Source organism: Xyrauchen texanus, chromosome 32, assembly GCF_025860055.1.
Source record: "Xyrauchen texanus isolate HMW12.3.18 chromosome 32, RBS_HiC_50CHRs, whole genome shotgun sequence".
Lineage (NCBI taxonomy): Eukaryota > Metazoa > Chordata > Actinopteri > Cypriniformes > Catostomidae > Xyrauchen > Xyrauchen texanus.
In genome coordinates, this window is record NC_068307.1 from 339,390 (window position 1) to 361,500 (window position 22,111).

General features: G+C 41.4%; 1 protein-coding gene across 2 annotated transcripts in view; it reads left to right on the top strand.

Moving 5' to 3' along the window:
- The window catches only part of xxylt1 (xyloside xylosyltransferase 1), an 86,838-nt gene that overhangs the window by 22,915 nt on the left and 41,812 nt on the right, over positions 1-22,111 (top strand). Inside the window, exon 5 of one of the 2 annotated variants that reach the window (XR_007968402.1) lies at positions 18,837-19,201. Coding sequence is in view for 1 of the 2 variants with exons in the window: in XM_052101633.1 (XP_051957593.1) it covers positions 18,837-19,233 (397 nt within the window). In the remaining variant the exon portion in view is untranslated. Of the gene's footprint in view, positions 1-18,836; positions 20,412-22,111 lie in introns of those variants that run through there. The other variant, XM_052101633.1, reaches the window with a different exon arrangement.

The following is a 22,111-nucleotide window of genomic DNA, read 5'->3' on the forward strand; positions in this document are numbered from 1 at the left end:
ACAACCACTGTCATACACACATACTCACACAAACTCTCTCACACACAAACTCTTTCTCTCACATCCACACAGTCACACACACACACATCACTGTCAGACACACTGTCTCTCTCTACACACACACACACACACACACACACACACACACACACACACACACACACACACTGTCAGACACACTGTCTCTCACACACACACACACACACACACACACACACACACACAATCACTGTCTCTCACACACACACACACACACACACACACAATCACTGTCTCTCTCACACACACACACACACACACACACACTGTCTCACACACAAACTCACACACACACACAATCACTGTCTCACACAAACTCTCTCACACACACACACAATCACTGTCAGACACACTGTCTCTCACACACACACACACACACACACACAATCACTGTCTCACACACACACACACACAATCACTGTCTCTCTCACACACACACACACACACACAATCACTGTCTCTCACACACACACACACACACACAATCACTGTCTCTCACACACACACACACACACACACACAATCACTGTCTCACACACACACACACACACACTCACTGTCTCTCTCACACACACTCACACACACACACACACTGTCTCACACACAAACTCACACACACACACAATCACTGTCTCACACAAACTCTCTCACACACACACAAACTCTCTCACACACAAACTCTTTCTCTCACATCCACACAGTCACACACACACACAATCACTGTCAGACACACTGTCTCTCTCACACACACACACACACACACACACACACACACACACACACACTGTCTCTCTCACACACACACACACATACTGTCTCACACACAAACTCACACACACACACACACACAATCACTGTCTCACACAAACTCTCTCACACACACACAAACTCTCTTTCTCTCACATCACACACACACACACACACACACACACACAATCACTGTCTCTCTCTCACATCCACACACACACACACACACACACACACACACACTGTCTCTCTCACACACACACACAATCACTGTCTCTCTCTCACAAACACACACACACACACACAATCACTGTCTCTCTCTCACACACACACTTGTGAAGAACAAATAAGTATAATCATCCATTGAGATATGTGCATCAGCAGCTGTAGTTTATTGATGTAAATATCTGATGCAGCACAAGAACACACTTGAGCACTGTAATTAATTCTTGTCCTTTTAAACCTCATGACTCACTGATTTCCACTGATGCAGCATGTTTGTGTGACTCTGATGCTGATGACATCTCTTCACAAGACTTGTGTTCGCTAGTGGAGAACATCTTTAGCTAATGAAGTGTGACTGTATCGATTTAAAACAAACGATACGCTAAACTGTTCTGTTTATCAGCACTGTTATGCATTACTTTGTTTTGGTTCTTTTTCTTTTGTGATTTTCTATGTGCTGAAGCAGTAAGTTGGTGGTGATTTATCTCTCATTTAATGTCTTCTGTTGTCCAATAACCTGCTCAGGACAAAACATTAGTTTCATTGCTGTGATGTCACGCTGCAACTGTGACATGATGTTAATTATATTTTGAACTTTGACTGTAATCATGTGCACTGATGAATCAAAGTATATATTAAGACCAAGAACATGAATTAAAAAGTAAATGGGGTAAATGTTCATTTGTTGTTAACCGCACAGTCCTCTGAAACTCAATCTGTAATTGAGTTATTACTGTAATCAGTGTTTCTGTTGCTTGACTGATGAAGGACTGAGAGAAGCTCAAGACAATCTGAAGATCACTGAAGTCTCGTGTCTTGTTTGTGAGTCTCTCTGTTCTGACCGCGCGTTCCAAGAGTCCGGAATCCTCACTGAGCTGGAACAAGTGCAAATACTGGGAATTCTCTAATCGGATTGAAAGGCTCAATATGTGAACAATTACACACACCCTTTAACTCCACGTGGCACTGAAACATTCAATGATTTATAAAGACTCGTGTTCATTCTGTGATGATAAAGAGTTGACATATTAAAGTGCAAAGTTCAGATGAAGATATTATGAAGTTAATATAGAGCAGAGAAAGATCCATTTATTATGTTTTACTGTTAATATTTAGTTTTGTAACCATCCATCAAGATCAAAATAATCAAATAAGATGAAGAATATTTCAGTTGTAAATGATTTCATTCACTGGATTATCCCAAAAACAATTACCACATTTATTAAAACATTTTTACATTTGATTTACCGTGAAATTAAATTTAATACCATAACACAAGGTTTTAGTTACGTGTGTGTGTGTGTGTGTGTGTGTGTGTGTGTGTGCGTGTGTGTGTGTGTGTGCGCGTGTGCGTGTGTGTGCGTGTCTGTGTGTGCGTGTGTGTGTGTGTGTGTGTGTGTGTGTCTGTGTGCATGTGTGTGTGTGTGTTTGTGTGTGTCTGTGTGTGTGTGTGTGTGTGTGTGTGCGTGTCTGTATGTGTGTGTGTGCATGTGGGTGGCTGGCTGAGGTACCATCTTTGGAGGAAGTACTGAAGGCGATCCGGAGCCTGAGACCAGGAAAGGCACCGGGCAGAGATGATCTCCCCAGTGAAATGCTGAGGGAGGGTGGTGTTTGTGCACAGACTGCCCTACATGACATCATAACAACAGTCTGGACCACTGGACGAGTTCTGCAGGATTGAAAGGATGCCCTGGTGGTCCCTCTCTTTAAAAAGGGGAGCGCACAGATTGTAATAACTATAGGGGCATCTCACTCCTCAGTGTGCCGGGAAAGGTCCTGGCAAGGATTATTCAACATCGCCTTGCCAGGCATGCTGAGGAGAGACTTGCGGAGCCCCAGTGTGGTTTCAGGAAGGGGCGGTCTTGCACGGATGCCATATTCTCTGTCCGTCTGCTACAGCAGAGGTGTAGGGAATTCCAGCAAGACCTACATCTCTGCTTTATTGACCTGGTCAAGGCCTATGATACCATCAGTAGAACTGGGCTCTGGGTTGTTCTTCGTGCTTTCGTAGTCCCAGACCCGCTGCTCGCGATCATTAAGGACCTTCATGACGGTGAGCGGGCCCGGGTAAAACTATGTGGTCAGGAGTCGGAGCCATTCCCTGTTCACCTTGGAGTGCGACAGGGATGTCCTCTGGCTCCCACATTATTTAATATCTATTTCGACCATGTGGTTCGTGAAGCCTTCGATGGCTGTACTGGAGGAATTTCCATGTGGTACAGATATAATGAGAGGTTGATCAGTGCCCGGGTGCGCTCAAGGGATGCTCCCTATTGGTCAACCACATTATGTATGCTGATGATCTGGTGATTGCTGCTCACTCAGAGGAGGAGTTGGAGGCGCTGCTGATGAACCTGGAGCTTGCCACCAAGAGATGGGGCCTTACCATCAGCCCAACCAAAACTAAGCACCTGCCTGGGTATTATGTACCATCGGACACTCCACCCCCCCCCCACAGCTCCCAATTGGTGATGGGGCAGTTGTGGAGAGAGTGGAGTGTTTTCCATACCTGGGAAGTGTGCTTATGACCAGCTCCGGTTTGACAGCAGAGGTCTCACTCCGAATCAGTTGAGCGGCATTATCTTTTCATCGGTTGCGTAACGCTGTGTGGAAGCTACCCCGTTTGTCGCTCCGCACAAAGCTTCAAGTATTCTCGGCCACGGTCTTTCCCTCCCTTCTCTGTGCTTGCGAAACGTGGACCCCCCCTAATGGAACATCATCGCCGGCTAGAAACATTTAGGCTGGGCTGCCTAAGATCTATCCTGGGTTTAACCAGGCTGGATTGTGTGAGGAGCTCACAAGTCTTTGAAAGATGTGGACAAAGTCCCATCGGGGAGCTCCTCCGGCAGGCAAGGTTGCGTTGGCTGGGTCATGTAGACCGCATGCCCGGCCACCGCATGCCTAAACAGTTTTTGTTCGGCCGGATAGAGGGGGCTAAGCGGGTGCAGCACGGGCTGGAGAAGAGATGGAGTGATGTGGTACAGGAGGATGTGGAGCTGAGTGGACTTGCGGATGACTGGTACCAGCGGTGTCAAGATCGGCCTCTATGGAGGAAGCTTGTGAAGGATGCTGCTGGCCAGATGGAGGCAAGAGGAGCGACACTCAAAACAACGAGCAGAGCGCAGGGTGGCTAAAGCACAGCAAGTTGGCACAGTAGGGGGCACAGGTGGTGCATCAGCCAGTCATATCAGTCATTCGACCCGTGTCACCGGTTGGATCTGTCCCGTGGCCTCCTGCCAGCGGGCGTTCGACACTTCACGTGGCCTTAACGTGCACATAGCCTGGCACAAGTGTCGTGGTGACGTCACCGCCACTTAGTGGCGAATTGCGGTTGTTTGTTTGTGTGTGTGTGCGTGTGTGTGTCTGTGCGTGTGTGTGTGTGCGTGTGTGTGTGTGTCTTTGCGTGTGTGTGTGCGTGTGTGTGTGCGTGCATACAGAATAACATGATCTAGTAAAAATGTGAATATTAAATAGCTGAGAGTGGCAGATGGAGACAAACAAATTCTGTGAAAGCCCGTTTAATTACTGCTTCATCATTTAAGAATGTCAGTGTGTGTGTGAGAGTTTAGGGGTTTACTATCTGGGCTGAGAAACAAACAGTTTTGGGTTCAAGGTTCTCAAGGGACCTTCCCCATTGTTTCTTTGAGAAAGATGCACTTAACATCATGTTTTTGACTTCGGAAACTTTTGATTCATTAATTGCAGAAGCCACTAATCTCAAATAATACATGATTAATGGTGCAGCACTACTGCAAGTCTCATATAAACGTGTCGGTTCAGTGATAATTATTGAGTTTTGGCTCTTGATGTGACAATAGAGACACAGATCGCAGTTCTGATATGTTGGAGACTTTGGTGTCTGACAGAATTTGGACTGGAATGTGTTTTTGTGTTCCTCATTGTGTGCACGTCCTGTTCCAAACACAAACATGTCGGGTCAGGATGTGAGGACTGTTTGTAAGCAAATGTCTCGAGGAAACAGGACGCTGCGTGTTCAGCCGGCACAAGAATGTATGAACACATGTTCATGAAGATCTGTGTGCTTTAATACATACATCTGTGACCACAGAAAGATTCATTAAAGTCAACATCAAACCAAAATGGACCCAATTTATTTCATTCTGCATATTCCTGTTTCATTCCAAAGAACTTCCTCTTTTTCTGAATTCCCATTTCCGCTGCATCACGAATGGATAATGTTAACTGTCGCTGTTTAACTCTTCAGATATAAAATGCCATTTTTTATAAACCAATCAATCCCTGATGAATAAAAGAAAGGTGCGACTCTACCTTTTGTCTCACAAAAATAAACATTTAATATGATAATGAGATAAAGCCTTTTGAGTCTCATTAACTAAGTTACTTCCAAATCTATTTAATGAGCTCACCAATAGTCAAAAACGTGATGTTTCGGGCTCTCATTGGACATGTCACTGAACTGAGAAATGGGTTCATCAGGAGAGAGTGTTTTCCCAGTAAGGTATGGAAGCATCAGACTGAGGAATTCTGCAATGTTTGCATAAGCACGAGACAAATCTTCTTCAGCTGGACTTCATTTGTTATCAATCCAGCCATGTCTGTTCACACCATAACTGGAATTCCTGCTTTTGTGATGAAGATTTCCATTAAATGTCTTGATGTTATAGAAAAGTCAGATTCCATGAAGTGTCACTTTGTTATTTCCTCCTATTCCAGCTGTCATATGTAGATATGAGACTCTGTGGCGATATAAAAACATTGCTCTGTTTGTTTGGGGCGGGACTATCTGTTCATAAAATGACACGCATCATGAGTTTTCAGTGTTGTGATGAAATGTTTATGTTCTCTGTAGCTGAAGTAAAAAAACTGAAATGTTTTGTTCATTAAATCATTCATTTATATGGAACAATCCTCTTGCTAGACTTCAGGACAGGAAGTGATTACAGACTCCAGTCTATACAAACAGATTGTATCAGGTCTCACGTGCACCCGAAGGCTCTTTGTCCTGCTTCAGAGTTACTGCACGGCTAAAGATCCATTTCACTCTTTAAACATTCCGGCTCTGGACTTACGTCACTTTCCGCAGCTGTGCCTTTCCTGCTCTCACTTACTGTATCTGGTGCCACGTCATGCCCATTCCGTGTTTTATCCTAGTGTTTCCCATCACCAGCCATGTTCTCCGTAAGCTTTGAGACTGTTTGGAATGGCAGCTTCTGGACTGTCTTCATACAGTATGTCAAAGCTTATGGAGAACACGGCTGGTGATGGGAAGCACTAGGATAAAACACGGAAAAGTCAGGATGTGGTACCAGATACAGTATCGGTGTGTCAACACCTCCCTTTGCAGTTTTGCTGGTCCATCAGGAGTGCAAGAGTCTGTGTGTTACATCATTGAACTGATTTAGCTTAATCAAAAGTGAATTACAGTTCAACCAGCAATGATCATTCTCTCATCCTTATGGCATCTCAAACTCAGACTTTCTGTCTTCTGCAGAACACAAATGAAGATGTTTTGATGGAGATATGATGGGAATATATCCATACAATACAAGTCAATGGGGTCTAAACACTTTCACTACAAAAAGACAAAGATAATCCATGCGACTCCAGTGGTTTAATCCATGTCTTCTGAAGCGCAGGGGTGGGTACAAATATAGATATTCTGATGCATCGCGACCTTCGTCTGAACGATCATGATTCAAGTTAATCTCGCACGATGCAAATCAAATTGATTGACCGCTGGCTGGTAAATGTTCATATGTCACTCCGCATTGATTGAGTAGTATAATAGAGAAGTTATTAGCACAGAGAGTGTTAAGAGTGTTGGATTAACTCGTTCTGGTCCAAAGACGAGATCCACAGATATGTCACTGAATAATGTGAACACTTTCTATGAAGCCTATATTTATAATGCATTAATAAAGTCTCATAATACACCTTATAATATGTTATAACGTCTCATAAATAATTATAATAGTCAATAAAGTCATTTTTATTTGTATAGCACTTTACGCAGCTTTACAGAAAACCATGTTTAAGTGTAGATAGACCGCATCATAGCAAAATGTGAAAACAATAAGAGGTATGAATATTTTCTGAAAGCACTGTGTATATAAACACCTCAAACCTCCTGGAAGAAAGCGTTTGTGATGCCATAAGTGTGAGTAAATGATGAGAGAAGGATCATTTCTTCTTCTTGTACATCTGCAGATATCAACACCCCTGCATCATGAGTCGTACTGTATGTGTTCAAAGAATGTTATTGTGGAAATAATGACCTAGCACATATCACTTGTTTTATGCCTTGATTTAATCTCAGAATGAGTTTTCAGCAGTTTTGTCTCAGTCTCTTCCTCTGGAATCATTCTCGTCTTCTGTCCCACGCTGACACCAGAGCTCAGAGTTCATCAATCAAATCCTTCATGAGACATTTCAATTCAGTGGTGTCTCCGAGCACTGTATAATATATTTCAGAGTGTCATTGCATAAGATCCTCTTCCAGATTCTGTTCGTGTTCTCGTGGGGTTTCCAGACACTTTTAAAAGTTAAAGCAGATTTTGCGTTGGATTTTTGTTCGAGTCTTGTCTCTAAAGGATAGATCATCCAAAAATAAATGATTTGTCATTACTTATTCACCCTCTTCTTGTTTCAAACATGTTATTTTTTTTTTCCAGAAGAATTTTGAAGAATCTTCATGCGGCTCTTTTCCATACATTAACCACGTCTGTCAAGCTTAAAATCATTATTTACTGAAAATCTACCGGAGCTCTCAAATCTCATTCATTATCCCACATATTCAAACTAGAGTGATTAATAATTGAATATCTCTCCTCACACAAAGCTATCGTATGGCCTCAGAAGACTTTGAATATAATGCTCAAGTTGTATTGATTTCTTCTGTGCCTTTATAGTGTTTTTGTCTATTTTGGAGCATAAAAGATCTGGTCACTTATTGCGTCGTTATAGAGATGCATGAACATTCTTAAAAAACTCTCTCTTTTTGCAGTTTTAGTCCATGTGTGTTTGCTTTGAGGTCATCTGTATGCTAGTGTAAGTGAACTGTCTTTCTGGAAAAATAGAGTTACACCTCAGCATTTGACATCAGGCAGACAACAGTGCAGAATTGTTTTGGTACACAGGCACCTTCAGTGTTCTGCACAACACAAAAGTACTTGACAGGGTTTGAGAGAGTTCAGAACAAATTGTTCTTTCATTGTAATAGCTGCTGTTTTACATAATTTACTCAGGGGCTCGGCTGCTCAAATGATGGCAGAACAGCAGTAGAAAGGTAACTTAAAGCTGCGGTATGTAAGATTGAGAAACGCTTGTTATTAGTGACACCTGTGGCCATTCAGTGAACTGCAGCCTGTTGCTCGCGCTCATACACACACTACATAGTGACACGAGCATCCACCAAAACAATGATTGGTCGAGAGGATCAGCAGCGGTGACTGTTGGGTAATAGTCCACTGTGATTGGTCGAGAGGATCAGCAGCGGTGACTGTTGGGTAATAGTCCACTGTGATTGGTCGAGAGGATCAGCAGCGGTGAATGTTGGGTAATAGTCCACTGTGATTGGTCGAGAGGATCAGCAGCGGTGAATGTTGGGTAATAGTCCACTGTGATTGGTCGAGAGGATCAGCAGCGGTGAATGTTGGGTAGTAGTCCACTGTGATTGGTCGAGAGGATCAGCAGCGGTGACTGTTGGGTAGTAGTCCACTGTGATTGGTCGAGAGGATCAGCAGCGGTGACTGTTGGGTAGTAGTCCACTGTGATTGGTCGAGAGGATCAGCAGCGGTGACTGTTGGGTAGTAGTCCACTGTGATTGGTCGAGAGGATCAGCAGCGGTGACTGTTGGGTAGTAGTCCACTGTGATTGGTCGAGAGGATCAGCAGCGGTGACTGTTGGGTAGTAGTCCACTGTGATTGGTCGAGAGGATCAGCAGCGGTGACTGTTGGGTAGTAGTCCACTGTGATTGGTCGAGAGGATCAGCAGCGGTGAATGTTGGGTAGTAGTCCACTGTGGAGCACACTGATGTGGGTTCAGCAGAGAACATGGATTCCTTGTGTTTCACTGTATGAACACAATTCTAGAGGACACCAACACCTTTATTTTTTTATAAGCATACTAAAATGTTGTCTTAAAATGAGTGTTTATCAGTCGAGGTCAACAGAGAAATATAATAAACATCTGTTGTGGAATATAAATCTGAATATCAATATACATCGCTGCCTCTCCACAGTGCTTTTGTCAAAGTCCGTCATTCCATTTCACCGAATGCATTAAAAGCTGTTTATTTTCATTTGTGTCCCTATCTCTTTGTCTTCCCTCCTTTTCACTGTATGTTTCAGTGTCCCAGGAAACACATCCATTTGCATTGATCATGATTTTAATAACGGATCAGGCGTTAAATACACAAGCATAGAGTGTGGAGATGCATCAGTTCAAAACCCTACAGCAATAATTTTGTTTTGGTTCTTGACATGACAAACAAATCATGATGCTCTCATTTCCCGGGCTCTTCCCTGAAATGCAGATGATAATTTTTACTATTGAAATATTGTACAGAATGACAGAAGTAAATGTGTTGGTTTACCTAGTTCGAGTATAAAGACCCATTGGACCTGTTGGCTGTTGAGAGGCAGGTGGAGGTCATGACCTCATTAGTGGTGGTTGTCAAGGCTACTAAGTAAGCTGTTACTATTGCTCATACTTTGATGTGAGGACTTGAGTGTGTTAGTAGTCCTTCAGTGTTTGTACTCCAGACCCATTACTAACAGATCTCACTTGCCATTTTCACCTGCTGCAGGACGGTAAAACAGACACACACATAAAATGCGTAATGATGAAATTATCAAATAAATGATTGAATTTGTGCCAGATCCTCAGGATATGAGACCAGCTCAAACCTGCTAAGATCAGCAGTCCGGCTCAGGCTGGTTTCAGCAGCTTGTTTTGTTAGCTCTCCTTTATCATGTAGATGCCCATTCCTTTCTGAAGCAAACACTTAGTGAGAGATGTTACATGTTGAATTGAAAAGCCGTCCAGCTGTTTATTGTGTGCTGTAGAGCACGTACATCCTCTCAGACAGACACTCGTAAAGAAGACACTAAAACTGGACATGAAATATGAAGGTGCCATCTGACATTCCTCTGGAGTTAATGGAGCCAGGGAGAAGTAGTTTGTGCCATTCTGCTTTCTCAGCCCGCAAAGGCTGTCAAATGAAAATTCGAATATTCGTTGAATTTAAGATAAAAATGCACATTTGAATGCTAAAATGAGCATTCGTATTTTGGATGTGTGCCAAGCACTGATGATGACTTACTCAGACCGATTGCACTCTTGAGCTAAAACAGATGCATTGCAGTGAATAACAGAATGTGGGTGTGTCAAGATACATTTTAAAGGATGATTATCATTTTTAATTGACACAGCATCTTGTAGCATTAGCATTAGGTAGGTACGTACTAGGGATGTGAAAAACTATTAATTTTTATAATTGACTAGTCAGACGGTTGTTTGAACCACTAGTCGACTAGTCGGAGTTAAAGATAATAATGATAATAATAACAACTCTCCGTCTCTGTTGCGGATGTAACCCGTTCCTTCCGACGTATGAACATCCGTAAAGCCGCGGGTCCAGATGGCATTCTGGGCCGTGTCATCAGAGCGTGCGCAAACCAACTGGCTGGTGTTTTTACGGACAAACCTGTCCCTCTCCCTGTCTGTAGTCCCCACATGCTTCAAAACGTCCACCATTGTGCCTGTACCTAAGCAAGCCAAAATCACTTGTTTAAATGACTGGCGTCCTGTTGCTCTGACCCCCATCATCAGCAAATGCTTTGAGAGGCTAATCCGAGATTACATCTGCTCTGTTCTGCCCCCCTCTTTGGACCCATTGCAGTTTGCCTACCGCAACAACCGCTCCACTGATGATGCCATTGCATCTACAATACACACTGCTCTCAACACATACAGTGGATATAAAAAGTCTACACACCCCTGTTAAAATGCCAGGTTCTTGTGATGTAATGATACAAAGATAAATCATGTCAAAACTTTTTCCACCTTTAATGTGACCTATAACATGAACAATTTAATAAAAAAAAATCACGATAACCTGGTTACATAAGTGTGCACACCCTTAAACTAATACTTTGTTGAAGCACCTTTTGATTTTATTACAGCACTCAGTCTTTTTGGGTAGGAGTCTATTAGCATGGCACATCTTGACGTGACTATATTTGCCCACTCTTCTTTGCAAAAGTACTCCAAATCTGTCAGATTGCGAGGACATCTCCTGTGCACAGCCCTCTTCAGATCACCCCACAGATGTTCAATTGGATTCAGGTCTGGGCTCTGGCTGGGCCATTCCAAAACATTAATCTGCTTCTGGTGAAGCCATGCTTTTGTGGATTTGGAGGTGTGCTTTGGGTCATTGTCGTGCTGAAAGGTGAACTTCCTCTTCATCTTCAGCTTTCTAACAGACGCCTGAAGGTTTGGTGCCAAAATTGCCTGGTATTTGGAACTGTTCATAATTCCCTCCACCCTGACTAAAGCCCCAGTTCCAGCTGAAGAAAAACAGCCCCAAAGCATGATGCTGCCGCCACCATCCTTCACTGTGGGTATGGTGTTCTTTGGGTGATGTGCAGTGTTGTTTTTGCACCAAACGCATTTTCCCACGTGCTTTTGGGAGACTTGATGTTTGTTTTTGCAGACTTCAGCCGGGCTTGGATGTTTTTCTTTGTAAGAAAAGGCTTCCGTCTTGCCACCCTACCCCATAGGCCATTCATATGAAGAATACGGGAGATTGTGGTCACACAGCCAGTACTTGCCAGTAATTCCTGCAGTTCCTTTAATGTTGCTGTAGGCCTCTTGGAAGCCTCCCTGACCAGTTTTCTTCTCGTCTTTTCATCAATTTTGGAGGGACGTCCAGTTCTGGGTAATGTCTCTGTTGTGCCATATTTTCTCCACTTGATGATGACTGTCTTCACTGTGTTCATGGTATATCTAATGCTTTGGAAATTCTTTTATACCCTTATCCTGACTGATATCTTTCAACAATGAGGTCCCTCTTATGCTTTGGAAGGCTTTTGCTCTGAGATGCAACTAAGAAAATGTCAGGAATATCCTACTAGAACAGGTGAACTTTATTTGTGATTAATCAGAGTCACTTTAAATGATGGCGGGTGTGTATTGACTTCTATTAACATGAGTTTGAATGTGATTGGTTAATTCTGAACACATCCCCAGTTAGAAGAGGATGTGCACACTTATGCAACCAGGTTATTTTAAGGATTTTAATTGTCGCCCATGAAGATTTCAGTTTGTTTTTCAATTGAATTGTTCACATAAAGGTCACATTAAAAGTGGAAACATTTCTGACATGATTTATCTTTGTCTCATTCTTTTACATCACAAAAACCAAGCAATCAGACTTCTGAACACTTGATCTCTCACGATCGATAATCAGCACTGCACTTATCTTATATCTCACACTGGACTGTCAGATATATTCTCCTCAATACAACTACTGCATATATATTTTTTATATACTCTTTATTTTTAATTGTTATTGTATGTGTATTCTATATTGTGTGTATTGTTTACTGTATATTGTATATAATTATATGTTGTGTAAGTATGTGTACATTGTATATAATTATTGTGTTGTGTAAGTATGTGTACATTTGATATGTAAATTGTGTTGTGTAAGTATGTTGTTTATTGTAATTGGTATATGTCTCGTCACTGTCATGACTGCTATGTTGCTCAGAACTGCACACAAGACTTTCACCTACTGTTGCACTCGTGTACATGTGTGACAATAAAGTGATTTGATTTGATAATGTATAATTAGGCCTGTTATTTTCAAGTGACCCTGATCAGATGTATTTCAGAGGGATATATGGACACTAAGTTAACATTTCAACATGTTTACCAACAGTTGGGCAACAAATAAATAGGCTAAATAACTATAAAATCTTATTGAGGAAAACTATCATAGAAAAAAACTAGATTGAAAAGATTGTATACAAACTTCATATTGGCTTGAAAAAGCCTTAAAAAAGTTTGAAAGCTTGGAGATTTATAGATAGATAGATTCGTTTAGCATGTAGCATGTTGATAGGTGTTGCTGCATATGTCAGCATGTAGCTAGGCAATGGTAGCATGTTGCTAGGCATTGTAAGCATGTTTTGCCACATAGCTAGGTGGTGCTAGCATGTTGCTAGGTGGTGCTAGAATTTTTTATTTCCTTTTTCTCCCCAATTTGGAATACCCAAATCCCAATGTACTCTTTAAGTCCTCGTTGTGGCATAGTGACTCGCCTTAATCCGGGTGGTGGATCTCAGTTGCCTCTGCATATGAGGCAGTCAATCCGCGCAATTTATCACGTGACTTGTTGAGCGTGTTACCTGCAGAGACCTAGCATGTGTGGAGTCCCACACTATTATTTCAATGCTATTCATTGATTTTTCAGTTCTGCCTTTAATACTGTGATCCCATCCAAGCTGATCTCCAAGCTCACTGATCTTGGCATTAGCCCCTCCCTCTGCAACTGGACCTTGGACTTCCTCACTAACAGACCACAGTCAGTCAGCAACCACAAATCCTTTACCCTCACTTTTAACACTGATGCACCACAGGGCTGTGTGCTGAGTCCAATCCTCTACTCCCTCTTCACCCTCGACTGCATACCGGAGTATGGCTCCAACTCCATAATCAAGTTTGCAGATGACACCACGGTGGTAGGCCTGATCAGCGGCGACGGTGAGACAGCCTACAGGGAAGAGATACAGCACCTGGCAGTGTGGTGTGCCAACAACAATCTCACACTCGAACTACATATTTGTATTTTTTTATATATAATATAAATATATATATATTTTTTTATTATTAATTTTTCCCCTGCACATTCCCTTGCACATTTCTTGCACATAACTTCTACCTCTTGATGCCGCTTGAAATGTTATGGACACCGGCCATATAAATATATTTACATATTTATACCTCATTCTGTACAATGCACCTTCAGTTTTATGCTTCTTTAAATGAACCTTGTACTGTATACATAGACATTTGTATTGAGCTGGTCTCTGCTTCTCTACATCATATCTTTGCACTCAAAAAAAACATATTGTATATACTCACAAATTTTATATATACATATTGCTACTTTCACTTTTGGTTAGATGCTAACTGCATTTCATTGGCTCTGTACTTGTATTTTGCCCAGTGACATCTAATCTTGAACGTAATCTATTCTCCATGGCATCCATGCACAACTCACCATATGCCCCACTTATGACAAACCACATTATAGCGACCATGAGGAGGTTACCCCATGTGACTCTGCCCTCCCTAGCAACCGGCCCAATTTGGTTTCTTAGAAGACCTGACTGGTGTCACTCAGCATGCCCTGAATTCAAACTCACGACTCCAGATGTGATAGTCAGCGTTGAGCTCGCTGAGCTTCCCAGGCCCACTGTGTTAGTATTTTTAACAGGTAGCTAGGCATTGCTAGCATGTATAGCGTGAAACTAGGCAATGGTAGCATGTTGCTAGGCATTGTAAGCATCTTTTACCACATAACGAGGTGGGGCTTGCATGTTTAGCATGTTTTAACACATTTCTAGGCTTCAATACAGAGTGGCACAAAACCGCTTAAGCACATCCTGAATCCAAAGTGTTGCACTTCAATGTAAACAGAGCTTGGGAGTCTCAGAGCGATCCTCGCTTTGTGTTCAAAAGTGCAGAACTGCAAGATAACACGGCTACACGTCTAACTCACGACATCAAGCAGTTTAAACACATTTTGCTGCAATTATTTATTTATGCAGTATAAGCTAGATTCAGCAAAAGATTTTAATCCCTCTAAACTCCTCACAAATATGGGAACATTACTCACAGCAGAGGATTTAACGTCTGACAGTGATTGTCTTGAAATGTGTTGTTGATGCAGCGCTTTAGAACCGTCTATTAAAGCATTTCTTTTCTCATTTTACTGTGTTAGCTGTACAGCCCACACTGCTGATGCACATTTGTCTGGTGTCACCCGCTGTTTCTCCTCTAAAACAGACCCTGATTTCACTAATTGTGTCCTGTAATAGCTCTGCTGTAATTGGGATCTTCAGTGATTAGGGTGTCATCCTCATCCAGAGTGTCTCAGTCATGCCCTTACATCTTAAATGCTGCATTTTTGGCCTCATGAATATGTGATGTGATGGAAAGTGATAGTGGCGTAGTGGTCTAAAGCACATAACTGGTAATCAGAAGGTTGCTGGTTTGATCTCCACAGTCACCACCATTGTGTCCTTGAGTAAGGCACTTAACTCCAGGTTGCTCCGGGGGGATTGTCCCTGTAATAAGTGCTCTGTATAATACATTGGTACTCAGAAGGTTGCTGGTTCGATCCCCACAGTCACCACCATTGTGTCCTTGAGTAAGACAATTAACTCCAGGTTGCTCCGGGGGGATTGTCCCTGTAATAAGTGCTCTGTATAATACATTGGTACTCAGAAGGTTGCTGGTTTGATCCCCACAGTCACCACCATTGTGTCCTTGAGTAAGACACTTAACTCCAGGTTGCTCCGGGGGGATTGTCCCTGTAATAAGTGCTCTGTATAATACATTGGTACTCAGAAGGTTGCTGGTTTGATCCCCACAGTCACCACCATTGTGTCCTTGAGTAAGACACTTAACTCCAGGTTGTTCCGGGGGGATTGTCCCTGTAATAAGTGCACTGTAAGTCACTTTGGATAAAAGCGTCTGCCAAATGCATAAATGTAAATTAATATTTAATATGACAGTGGCCTAAATATTCTGACACACAAAGACCTAACAGGCATTTGCCCACTTTTTTACAAATGGCTATTTTTTTATGCCAGTAAAAGAAAAATGTCAAATAATTTACTCATTTTACATGTGTTATGAATTCCCATATAATGGTAAATAATGCTGCTCTGGGAAGGGAGAATAATTATGGTGTATAAGCCAGTAATGAAAATGAATGTAAAAAGCACACTGCCAGCGCCGTTGATAATAATGGGAGTAACCTTTAGTGCCACTCTCTCTTCCAGTGTGGGCACGCAGTGAGGCATCCGTCTTAACCCGTCACTGCTGTCTAGGGCTGGGCATGTTGGAGGAGGACTCGTGTGGTGGGCATGTTCTGTGCACTGTCAAGTGCTTCATCAGATTTGTCATGTTGCCGGTCTTGGCAGCAATTATCTTGTCACAAATATTGCATCGCGCACTGTTGGCAACGAGCCTGGAGAAATGTAGCCACACTTTTGAACTTTTCCACATCTTTCACATGTATGGGGGTTGAGACACATACACACTTTAGCCTCACGTGTGAGCCGCGTCTCTGGGCATAACCGGCGTAAACTGGTGTTTTTCCTTGATGCCTAAACACAGCCAATCACCAGCACTTTTAGATTTGGGCACATGTAGCATGCTACATGCTTATCACTAACGTTGCCGAGATTAACCCCTTAGGTATCGAAATTTGGTACCGAACGACAAGACATTTTTTGATACTCGGTTGTTTAGAGGCAATTCGGTCGGTGCCTAAAAGTATCGATGCCCAGCCCTAGTGCTGTCAGACACTCTTGTTTTTGATCATTCTTGTTCTTCTTGTGCTCTTTTTGTCATTTTTCTTTTTTAGTAATTGGATTGAAGTGATGCCAACATTTACATTTACTCTCTGCATTTAATAAACAAATCAGGAGAAAGTACGCAGCACAAACTTTTAATAAAAAAAAGATGGAAGTTTGAGTTCTAATGTGAAGTTTCTTTCATGAGACTTCTTAGAGAAGCAGAAAGCAGTCCAAACTCTTTCATTGCAGCACCAATCATTACTCAACTCTCTGAGATCCAGACTGGTGTGGTTTTCTGCGTGTTTACCTGTGTGCTCCTGCTCACTCCAGCAATCTGTCCCTCTGAGATGCTCCTCTGAATCAGAATCTCTAGGAGAAAGATAAAAGCTTCAAGTTTGTGTCATTCTCTCCAGTTCTTTTCTTCATCTGTCAAGTGAACAGTCGAGGGGCAGCAGCTTCAGAAAGCTCTTTGTTGTTTCCTCCAGTTTGAGGTTCTTTTTGAGAGAAAGAGATGAGGAGGGTTTCTCTGAACTTCTGGAAAGCCTCAGAGGATTGTTCTGCAGGAGGCATTGACTTCAAAGCTACTTTGAATAACCTTCATATTGCAGTGTTATGGACTTCACCAGCTGGTGTGCAGCACTTGATATATCGGGATCAGCTCAAGGTTACAGTTCACTCCAGGACTTCAGGATTTTCTGCATGCCACAGTCGATAAGATGAGTTCACCTTAAGCATAGATTCCGGTCACTTTATTATCTCACAAGGATGTCATTTTCCAGTTTCCAGTCTGACTTACCTTCATTTTGCCAGAGGAGAGATTTGAGTTATTAGATGCCGTTTAAACCATTATAACAGTGTCATTGATCATCACTAGAGGAGAACTGATGATTCTGGCTCTATTTTGGTTCAGGTGAGAAAACTGAAAAGAAAAAAAAAGATTTATGGCAACTCTTTACAATAACATTAATGTATTAGGTATCATGAACTATAATAATATAATAATATTCTGGGTTCAGTACGAGTTAATCTCAATCGACAGTATTTATGACTATGTTGATTACCACAAGAATGTATTTCCACTTGCCCCTCCTTTTCTTTAATAAAGCACAAATGTGTGTTCCAGTGAGACACTTCCAATGCAAGTCAATGGGGTTTAATCTGTCAACATTCAAATACTGTTTCACAAGTATAGACACAAGACATACCGGTAAACAATATTTGTGTTAACATGATTTTACTGTCATAAATCAGTTATTAACAACAACTGTGGAAATTATAGACAATTTTATAACTTTGTTGCCATGACGATGTAACATTGTAAACCCCAAAACGACAATATAAACAACTTTACAGCTCAAATAAATCACAAGTTTTAACAGAAGAATTAATGTATGTTTTTATTTAATTATAATGTTCACATTTCTGACTTTAAACCCTCCAAAAATTGACCCATTGACCTCCATTATAAGAGTCTCACTGGAACACACATTTATGCTTTTATTAATGTACGGTCTGAAACACGATTGTGCTCCAGTTAACTGTGTGTGGAATATGAAGGAATGCGTTGTGTGAATGCATTCCTTCAAATGTTATTGTTTTTAGATATCTCCATCTTCCCTGTCCTCACTGTTAAAAGCGCCGTCTCAGTGTGGACCGACAAAACGTGCAGAAAGAGATGCAATTTCAAACCAAAACATATTAATGTAGACGTGGCCTTGATTTATTATCTTAGTCTTGAACTATTTTTCTCTTATGATTTTTCCATACCTGCACTATTCTTCAACAAACTAGTCTCTCCATTTCTTGAAATGGCACTATATCCACAGTTATGAATTCTTAGGATAAAAACTGCTTTATTAGCAGAAATCTTTAGCTTGAGCACAAAAACATGGACATATTTTTGTCCACAAGTAATGTAGAAATAACGCTAGAAATCTCAAGGAAATTTGAAAATGTTGACCATGCCCTAATTACCGCCACAGTGCTAAGGGGTTCTAGGTGGTGGTTTACTGTCAAAAGAGTCTACCTTCAAGTCTCTGTGATATTCTGCTTTGTAGATCTGACTCAAGCCTCTCCTTCAGTGTAAGTCTATGGGATTCACCTGTTTTATTGTCCCACAAGTACACTGAATGGCATCGTTCATGTGGTACTGTAGTTTCATGAGTTGGTGTTAAGAATTTTGGGGTAAAAATTAGTTCCTCAAATTTCTGTAGTTCTTCTCTGATTTGTTTCTTCTCTGTGTTATAGGCATACGTTCTGGCAGTACCGCAAAGAAAATCCTAAGTCCCGTGTAGGAGACCCTCCACCAGATGGTTTGCCCGGCTTCAACAGTGGAGTAATGCTTCTGGATCTTGATGCCATGCGTCGCTCCACCTTATACAATCAGCTGCTGGAGCCCGAGCGTGTGACACGACTTGCGGAGAAGTACCACTTCCGAGGGCACCTGGGCGATCAGGATTTCTTCACCATGATCGGGATGGAGCACGGGGAATTGTTTTACCCGCTGGCCTGCGGGTGGAACCGACAGCTCTGTACCTGGTGGAGGGAACATGGGTACGGAGACATATTCCAGCTCTACTACCATTGTGACGGACTGGTCCATATCTACCACGGTAACTGCAACACTCCCATACCTGATGACTGAATGATGAAGGGGGTCTCTGAGTTTTTACTGTGCATCTTAAATCGAGTGGACCATACCAAGGCAGAAGGGACCCATTACTGATAGTGTAGCTGGACGCGCACTTATTTACACCTTTGGGTTACCTTTCAGTCCTTTAACACCAATGGTTGATAATCAAATTTTCACAAAAATGTTTTCAATGATTCATCAGTGGAATGATCCAAAACACTTAAAACAACTACACAAACCATTAAAGAGACAGTACGTCTATTCCTCATAATCTCGTTTTCATTCTCGTCAAAAATGAAAGATGGCACTGCTGTGAATAAGGTCCATTCTCTTCACTACATTCCTCCTTAATGTCTGCGTAACACTTAATGTACGCTTAATGTTTTAATGCAGTGGTGATGAGAAGAGAATTAAAGGCATCAGTCATTTCTGGACCGCCTCAGTGATGGGTGATGTACAGCTGTATCAGTAAATCTCAGCCTCAACAATGTCCAGATTTCATCTAGAATATCTCATCTTGAGGAGAACATTGTGCCTGAGGATTGACACTAACTGTTGTGTTTGGCTGGCACGTATCCGGGATTCAGTGAAATATCATGTAATAACTTCAGAGAGCTCCGTCACCTCTGCGCTGCTTTTGTAATGAGCTGAGAGATCCCGCTGCACTGATATTATGAAGTTAAGAACGGCACGTCTGTAGGATTTTCAGTTCATTTGTTTTTTTCAGTCGTTTTTTTGTCTCCGACTCATTAATAGTAGTAACCTTGATAAACTGACGTAGTCCTACTTTTTTATTGTTGTTGCTTGTAATTGGATTACATTTATATGATCGTAGGTGTTGTTTGTCTTTGTTGTGTTGATTTTATTTGTGCTTTTGTCTCAAATGAACCACTCAGGGAAGTCTAAAGGAACAAAACAAGATGGTAACGAATCATTTAATATATCCTCCCGAAAACAGTTGCACTCTAAATGAACACCTGTTAATCCTTTTTCCTAGAATATCCAATGTTGTGTCATATGTATGTACGTGTCAAAGGAACTGAATGTATTAAAGCCAATGAACAGCATTTCAGAAGTGAAGGGAAACAAAATTCTTTCATGTATATTTGTGTATTAACACTTAGAATAAAATTCCTTGTTTGCCATCATTCTTTAATGTTTCTCTTTCGTCATGTATTAAAGAATGAGTGGAGAGTGTGGAAAGAGAGATAAAACTTATATTTCAGCTGAAATTATAAGAATGGCTCAATAAAGGCAGAAGAGATTGACAAATATAAATATACAGCTGAAGTCAGAGGTTTACAAAAGATTTTTTAACCACTGATAATTAAATTTGGCGAGTCGTTTAGGACATCTACTTTGTGCATGACATGAGTTATTTTTCCAACAGTTGTTTACAGACCGATTGTGTCACTTTTAATTGACTATAACATAATTCCAGTGGGTCAGAAGTTTACATACACTAAGTTAACTGTGTCTTTAAGCAGCTTGGAAAATTCCAGAACATGATGTCAAGCCTTTAGACAATCAGCATCTGATAGGAGGTGTAATGAATTGGAGGTGTACCTGTGGATGTATTTTAAGGCTCAATGCATCTTTTCTTGACATCATGGGAAAATCAAAAGACCTCAGAAAAACATTTGTGGACCTCCATGAGTCTGATTCATCATTAGGAGCAATTTCCAAACACCTGAAGGTGCCACGTTCATCTGTACAAACAATAGTACACAAGTATAAACACCATGTGACCACACAGTCATCACACCGCTCAGGAAGGAGACGCATTCTGTCTCCTAGAGATGAACGTAGTTTGTGTGAAAAGTGCAAATCAATCCCAGAACAACAGCAAAGGACCTTGTGAAGATGCTGGAGGAAACAGGTGGACGAGTATCTAGATCCACAGCAAAACCAGTCCTATATGGACATCACCTGAAAGGCTCAGCAAGGAAACCTTTCAACAATCGTGCCACGCTCCAAATCACTGAGATCACATTTTCCCCATTCTGATGGTTGATGTGAACATTAACTGAAGCCCCTGACGCGTATCTGCATGATTTTATGCACTGCTGCCACGTGATTGGCTGATTAGATAATCACATGGATGATTGTTGGTGTCAGACGGGCTGGTTTGAGTATTTCTGGGATTTTCACACACAACAGTCTCTAGAGTTTACTCCGAATGCTGCCAAAACATCCATTGAGCGGCAGTTCTGTGTATGTAAACACTTGTTGGTGTATAGATATATATATATTACAAAAGAAATTGCAATTTTATTTTATTTTTGGTCAAATAAAATGCTGCACAAAAGAGCTTCACAGTATTAATGAAAATATGAATGAAAACAAATCTCATTATCTCAGGCACAAGGCTGCTTGCGTTTGTGATATTGCTTACAGATAATAATAATAATAATAATAATAATACAACCATTTAATATAACATAATTGTTATTATAAGTATAAGAATGACTGTTTATCAAAATATGTCATTTAAAAGACTATTTTACTGTGCTTAACATTAATATTCATGAGTTTTGTGGCACTGCCCCTCACAGCACAATTGCCAAAGAGTTTTTATTTGATTGCACCTAACTTTGTGTTAATGTTCGCTTTCAGATGGCTTATTCCAGTTGTTACAAAGGTGATAGTCCTACAGGACATGCATGCACTCTCCATCCATGGGTACACTTTAATAGAGATTAAATAGAGACTGGTACCTTAATCCATAAGAACTAGGCATGGGCGCTTGCTTTGGTGTATCCATTCCTAATAGTCTTTTTTTAATCCCATTTTCTCCCAATTTGGAATGCCCAATTCCCACAATTTAAGTCTTCGTGGTGGTGCGGTTACTCGCCTCAATCCGTGTGGTGAAGGACAAGTCTCAGTTGCC